The sequence below is a fragment of the Physeter macrocephalus genome, chromosome 7, assembly GCF_002837175.3.
Source record: "Physeter macrocephalus isolate SW-GA chromosome 7, ASM283717v5, whole genome shotgun sequence".
Classification (NCBI taxonomy): domain Eukaryota; kingdom Metazoa; phylum Chordata; class Mammalia; order Artiodactyla; family Physeteridae; genus Physeter; species Physeter macrocephalus.
In genome coordinates, this window is record NC_041220.1 from 36,541,323 (window position 1) to 36,548,533 (window position 7,211).

The 7,211-nt window shown below is 41.0% G+C and overlaps 1 protein-coding gene across 1 annotated transcript in view; it reads right to left on the reverse strand.

Moving 5' to 3' along the window:
- Nucleotides 1-866: 866 nt before the first annotated feature.
- Nucleotides 867-7,211, reverse strand: part of FGA (fibrinogen alpha chain) — an 8,137-nt gene continuing 1,792 nt past the window's right edge. Inside the window, exons 2-6 of the mRNA XM_007116127.3 lie at nucleotides 6,531-6,656; nucleotides 5,547-5,730; nucleotides 4,317-4,462; nucleotides 2,349-3,729; nucleotides 867-1,622 (exon numbers count right to left, since the gene is read on the reverse strand). Of these exons, the coding sequence (XP_007116189.2) occupies nucleotides 913-1,622; nucleotides 2,349-3,729; nucleotides 4,317-4,462; nucleotides 5,547-5,730; nucleotides 6,531-6,656 (2,547 nt within the window). The 3' untranslated portion in view covers nucleotides 867-912. The remainder of the gene's footprint in view (nucleotides 1,623-2,348; nucleotides 3,730-4,316; nucleotides 4,463-5,546; nucleotides 5,731-6,530; nucleotides 6,657-7,211) is intronic.

Sequence of the window (7,211 nt, forward strand, 5' to 3'; positions counted from 1 at the left end):
AGATCAAAGATGATCTATTTTTAGATCAAATAAAATATTGACCAATGTAAATATGTTGAATTTATGGATATGGCATAGATCATATTTAGTGAGATGGTTTCAAGCGAATGTCTTACTTTAATAACAAGTATTACATCACAGGATATACTTTATGATTGTTGAAAAATGAAGTCAAACGAATGCTGTGGGGATTTTTTATTAATGTGTAAGTTCAATGTTTTTGGACTACTTGTAGATACTTAAAAGATTTTACATGCTTTTTTTGTGTGTACTTTTCTGAAAGAAATTGGTTAGACTCTGGGGAAAAAATACGATGTGCATTATGGTCTTCCTTGGAAGACTTAAGAAGTAGATAGATCTCTATTTCTGTTAGGAAAGAATGCTTCTCCTGCCTTGCTGGATTTGCTTGCCAGCAGAAGAGATGAATGTACTTAGTAACTTGTAAATTCCTATACAAAGGCCAGCCAGTGTTCAGTTCAATGATTCACAACTTAAGATATTGGTTTAAAACCACTCAAGCAGAATGGATGAAATTACTTTTTTACTTTACAATGACCCCATGACTTTGGGTGGTGTGGGAAATGGAGATGTACTCAGAACTCCACCCTTAAGTGTTGCAGAGAGGACCTTCCACTCAACACCCCCTTCCTGATGTACCGAATGTCCCTTGGTGCATTTTAATAAAAATTTTAAAACCCACAGAGCTATTTTAAAGCTTAAAACTTCATATAACTTTATTTTTTAATGCACTAATATGTCTCAGTTACATTTAGCTACAGTACAAAGAATAATAAAATAGCACCTGAGAATTTTTAGTAGGCTGTAAAGAATCTCGACTCCTATCTCCTCCTTATTTTTTTCTCCTCTTCACTAAACACAGAAACAGAGTGCTCTCACTGCCACTCCTTCAGTCTATTGTGTCCCGAAGGGCCGGATTTTCATGCGAACAGCCCTGAGGGAATAATCTGCACCTTTGAAGGGGACCCAGACCACTCCATTCTCAATCTCATAGGGGCTGTTGTCCCTGGGGTCATAGGAGCCCCCGGGGTAGTAGATGCCATTGAGATTGGCTGCTTGGCAGTTGTTGTACCACCAGCCTCCTCCGTAGACTTCGGCACAGTTGTCTTCCCACTTGTCTACATCCCTGTCGAAGGTGCTGAAACGCATGCCAGCATGAGAAGTGTACTCTGTCCCTTCCTCTACAGAACCCTCAATCAGAGCATCACCTGCCGTGCCCTCGTAGGAGGAGACCTGCAGGGCATAGCCTTCTGCCTCAGATCCTACCCTCCAGTGATATTCTGCATAAGCCTCTTTCCCAGCCCAGTCTTCTAATTCAACCCGAAGGATGGAGCCTCTCAGGGTTAGTAAGTGGAGGTATTCGTTGCCTAGCCAGAATTCTCCTTCTCCCTTGTCATTTAGGCTGCCGAAACCTTTCTTGTAGTCTTGCCAGGTCCGGTTAAAATTCAGTGAGCCATCCATTCTTTGCTGGATCAAAAGCCATCCTCCCAAACCGGTCTCTTGATCACAATAAACAGAAAAAATCTTACTGGATCCCGGTAGCTTGATATTGAAAATGCCACTTTGGGCACCTGAAGGATGTGTTTGGAGGGCATCATAACAGTCTAAAAAAAAAAATTAAGCTGGTTGGAAGAACTGACTCTCATTTAACTTTACAAAGTTAAATGGCCCAGATTAAATGAAGGCAGATACTGGCTTTCTTTCCCTCCCTCCCTTCCTTCCTTCCTTCCTTCCTTCCCTTTATAGAGAAAGGATGTGCTTACACTGGGATGGAACTTATGCAAGTAAGTAGCATTTATATATACACATTGCAAGGGGGATTTTTCTCAATGAATTTGGAATTTTACTTGCACATACTGATTAATGGCAAGTAACCAGCAAAGATATCTAAGCATCATTTAATACTAATATCACTTGTTTTTAACCTGATCTCAATGTCAACTGAGACACACACTAAAAATATGATTAATCAGTTGAGTGACAATTTCCAATGGCACACATTTTAAATGGTAAAAGAATTTGGTTAAACAAATTTAAAATTGAGTTCCAGAGGGATTCATTCATTCATTCATTTAACATGTATTTATTGAGTGCTGACTCCACACTGCTAGGCATTTGGGAATACAGAGATGAATATGATAGACAAAGTCCCTGCCCCCATGGAACTTACAGTCTAGCAAAAAAAAAAATAAGCAAAAACCTGTAATTTCAATAAAGCGTGTTAGAGGGCTAAGAAAGAAGTAAAAGGTGCTATGGGAGACACATTGTAGGAGTAATGAACTTAGTCTAGGGGGTCACGGAAGGCTTCCCCAAAGGAGAAGTGCGGATACCTCTGGCAGGGCGAGTTTTAGCATGGCCTCTCTTGGTGGCATGTGCTCCTTTGAAGCCAAGATCCTCTTCACTTCCAGCCTCATCTGCCATTTTATAGCTCTTGCTTTCAAACGTGGAGCCTCCTCTGTTGATAGTCATGCTACTGCTTGCAAACTCTTTGCCATGACTTGAAGTTTTACTACTGGAAGAGACCTCAGGTATGCCGGGGTGGTGAGAGCCAATATCCCCTAGGTCTGAGCCCGTAGAATGGGTCTTACTCTCAAACTCTTTTAACGTAGGGTAGAAAAAACCATCATTCTGCCTATGAAAGAAATCATCTAGGTTACCCCTGCCAGGCAAGTGCAAGTCTAAATCTGTGTCACTACAGTCAGAACCATCTTCGGAGTTTACCACTTCTTTGGTCATTTCTGTGCGACCATCGGCATGTGTAATAGTCCTTGTGATGATTTTAGAGCATGAATGACGAGTGGTGGTTGTGTGACCAGAGGTGACCTTCTCACTACCAATCAGAAGCTCTTTATCTCCTTTAGTAGTGACCAGTTTACCTGTGTGGAGCTCTTTCTTTGTCCCTGGACTTGTATTTCCTGACACCTCTTCAAATGTGCCCCAGTCTGGCTTGGAAGGCCTGATGTTCCCATGCTCTGAGCTATCTTGACTAAAACTTGCAGACACAGAACTTCCAGAGCTCCAAGTGCCAGCACTTCCGGCCTCAGGGTGTCCAGTGTGCCAAGTGCCAGCACTTCCGGGCTCAGGGTGTCCAGTGTGCCAAGTGCCAGCACTTCCGGGCTCAGGGCGTCCAGTGTTCCAAGTGCCAGCACTTCCGGGCTCAGGGCGTCCAGTGTTCCAAGTGCCAGCACTTCCGGGCTCAGGGTGTCCAGTGTGCCAAGTGCCAGCACTTCCGGGCTCAGGGCGTCCAGTGTTCCAAGTGCCAGCGCTTCCATGATCAGGATGGCCAATGTTCCAAGTGCCAGCACTTCCGGGTCCATAGATCCCAGGGCTCACATTTCCAATACTACCAGTTCCAGGCTTCCTGGGGCTTTCTGGTGCTGATCCTGTTCCATGAGTTGCAGAGTCCCCTTTGGCATGCCCATCTCCACCAAACCTCTCTAACTCCATTTTCATCTGTTGCATTTCCAGCAGTGCCTTCCACTCTGGAGGGGCCTCCTGAAGCTGGCTCTTGAACTCTCTGGGAATCAGGCCTGGAACCGGCCTCATTTTTATCAGTGGTAAATATTGACTGTCTCTAGAGGGAAGTAAGTCTATGGCAATAACCTGTTCCAGTTGCTTCTGCTGATCTTTATAGTCCTCCAGATCTACTTTACGTTCTAAAGCCCTAGTGCATGACCCTTTGCAAGATCGGATCTTAATATCAATGTCCACCTGGAGGGGGAGGGGAAGATAAAGAAAAAAGGTAGCTATAATAAACTAGGTCTATTGAGTCCTTAGTAGTTAATTTATTTTTTTGGAAACTGGTTTCATTTCTTTGACTTGGAGACCTACCAAACAATACTTCATTTATGTAGTATCCTCAGTGAAAGAGAGGTTGGGCATTCTAAGGCTGGCCAGGATAAGCGATAGGGGCATCTGGATTTATCTTAGAATAGATCAAGAGCAAAGTGCTATTCCCTCTGAAAGGAGACACTGCTGATGTGATCCTCTGTGAGACTGAGGCTGAAGACTCAGAGACACAGTGATGTCAGGGAAAAGCAGGGGCTGGAATAAGACGCAAGGATTGAGTATTTGCTTTTGAAATTTACCATTTTACGTGCCCTTGGAAATTTTACTTAATAGCACTGAGGTTTTTTCTTCATCTGTAGAGTGGGGGAAGTAATACTTACTTTGTAGGTAGATGATGGCTATAACACATTGCTTTACATAGAGTAGGCATTTAATGAATGACTATTGCCTTCCTTTCCCTGCTATTCAAAAACAAAGAAATCTGGGGTCAGAGCCACATAATTACTCACCTCCAGTCGTTTCATATCTATCAGCTGATCCCTGACATTTTTCTGCAGAATGTGGATATGCTGTACTTGTTCTATAACTTTGCGCTTCAGGATCTCAATTCTGCTTCTCAGATCTTCTGACACTTGGCTAAATGTATTTTCATTGTCTGAAATAGCAAATATGGGTCCTGAAGTAGCTGCTGAGTGATTTGCTTGTAATAGCCAGCAAAGGAAGGAAATTTGCTTATGGATATTCCCCATTTTACTTCTATAATCTTTTGGACATTTAATTTGGGATTTCTAAATCTATTAGGCATTTGCTATTTGGACAATATCCTGCAGTCATCCATGGATATCAATTAACATACCTTATTAGTAATCCAAATAAATGCAGAAGACAAAAACTCTTTGAAATTGTAAAGGCATAATTGAGATAAAATGATCAGTTTGATTACATTCCAATTATTTCATTATATCCTTAATCAAGGGATGTGAATATATTCTTGGATTTTCTTACTGAAAAGGTTTTCTTCACAGTTATAGATTTGAAATTGTTCCTAAGCTTTTTTTTAGGTCAACAGGATCATGCACTTGCCAGTTGCTCTTGCACCATCAACTTTAAATTAGCCAAGTGCCTCCCAAGGATATAAAGAGTCAAGGCAAGGTTTCAGGAGCTGAGGTCTTGCTAAACTCATGGCCCATGCCCAGAGTGAATCCAGAGTTTCCTAGTCCTAATGAGACTTAGTCCTAGGTCTATGAGAAAGAGACAACATGGCTCTATATTTTAAATTAAACAAAACATAAAGAAGCAAAACACTTCATAATAAGCTCGGTGGAGTCTCTGGGTTGCACTCCCAGCCCCACCACATGATAGCTTTGCGCCTTTGGCCTTTGAGCAAGTCCTCTGACCTCTCAGTTTCCTCCTTTGTTAGTATCTACTCAAAAGGTTGGGCTCATCTTATTTTCCACATATACTCTTAAAAAAGAACACACTTAAATTCTAGTCTTTAGTCCAAAATGCTGACTTACTTTGTGACCTTAAAGCAATTCTAAACTAACCTCCTTTACATGATAAAAATAACAAAAACAAGCCCCTTCCTTAAAATTCAGGGATATCGTAAAGGTATATTTTTCTACATAAAGTACTTTGGAATAAAATCCCAGTTGTAATAAGGAGACCTCATATCTACTTCTGATTTTTGTTGTTGTGGTTGTGTGCTAGAAAGTCAAAGCACTAACTGTAATACTTACTCTTAGAATTGGAAAAATCCTGTCTCAAAATATCTATTATGTTCCTGGTCAATGTGTTAGAGTCCTTATTGTTCTTCTGATAATCAAATAGTGAATTTTTTAGTTTATTTATTCTGTTTGTAAAATCTTGATTGACTTCGTCAATCAATCCTTTCATCCTGCAACCAGAAGGGCATTTGTAGTTCTGGAATGAAGAGGAAAAATTACATTAAGAGTCTATCTCTTGGGAACAGACTTATGGGTGCCAAGTGGGAGGGAGGGTGGGGGGTAGAATTGGGAGTTTGGGATGAGCAGATGCAAACTAGTATATGTAGCATGGATAAACAGCAAGGTCCTACTGTACAGCCCAGGATATTGAACTGTATTCAATATCCTGGGATAAACCATCATGGAAAAGGATATGAAAAAGAATATATATATATGTATATATATATATACATAAAACTGAGTCACTTTGCTATACACTAGAAATTAACACAACATTGTAAATCAACTATACTTCAATAAAATTTTAAAAAATAAAATTAATAAAAGAGTCTATCTCTCCAATCCAGTATAAATTTGAAGGTTTCTATGAGCCCCCCCCCCACTGCTCCCCTCCCCAGTCTCTTCAGATCATCTCTTGACCTAAACGTAGTTTAAGAGGGCTAGTCAGAGATCTTAAAGAAATTCTGGAATGGGGGTCCACTTAACCATAGATTAGAACCCATGAAATCCAGAGGTCGTAATACTCAGGTTCTTAGTATTTGCCTGAACGTACAACTAAAATCCAATCTGTTAATCCCACCCATGACCCAGAGTCTCAGAAGTAATTTAAACAGTGCTCTCAGGACTAGGTTCCTTTCCATCTGTCTTCTTTAATGTGATATGTAAGGAGCTATTAGATTATTTCCCACTGGACAAGTTTTCTGTGACCTAAAGTGTCAGCCTGTGTGCACTGCCAAAGGACCGTCCTGATCCACTTTCCCTGTGCTCACGGCTCACCCAGTCTTCATCAGAGCAGAAAGGCCAGTCCGACTCTTTGCAGGCAGAGTGCTCTTTTTCCACAAGCCTTGGGCCACGCACACCTCCTCCTTCAGCGATAAAGTCACCTTCACTGGGATCTGCCGCCTTTAAGGATTCATAAACACACAAGAGAGGTCTTTAAGCAAATGAGGAGATGCTGGCATGCCTGTAAATCCCAAGCAAGGGATCCAAGGGGCTCTGCAAGTTTCAGGTTTCTTATCTTTGGAATGAAAATCCTAATGCCTATTTCGTGGAGTTGTGAGATTAAAGGAGATGAGTGTACAAATCTCAACTGTGTTCTACACTAAACAAGCCGTTAATAAATGTTAGGAGTTTTAAAGGATCCATTATAAAAGGAAAATTATTTGAATCAACAAGCTTAGTTAAAAATTACCTTTACCAAAAAAAAAAAAAATTACCTTTACATTTTCATTCATGTCTAGAGATAGAAAAATAATGGAAAAACTCAGAGTTCTTTCTCCTCTAACTCCTGTTTTAGCAGGAAAAAAACCTACACCATCTTAGCTTCAGGTCTGTCTCTCCTTCAAGTAACTACTACAGTGACCTTATGGGTCTATAATTTTTTTTTTTTTTTTTTTTTTTTTTTTTTTTGCGGTACGCGGGCCTCTCACTGTTGGGGCCTCTCCCGTTGCGGGGCAC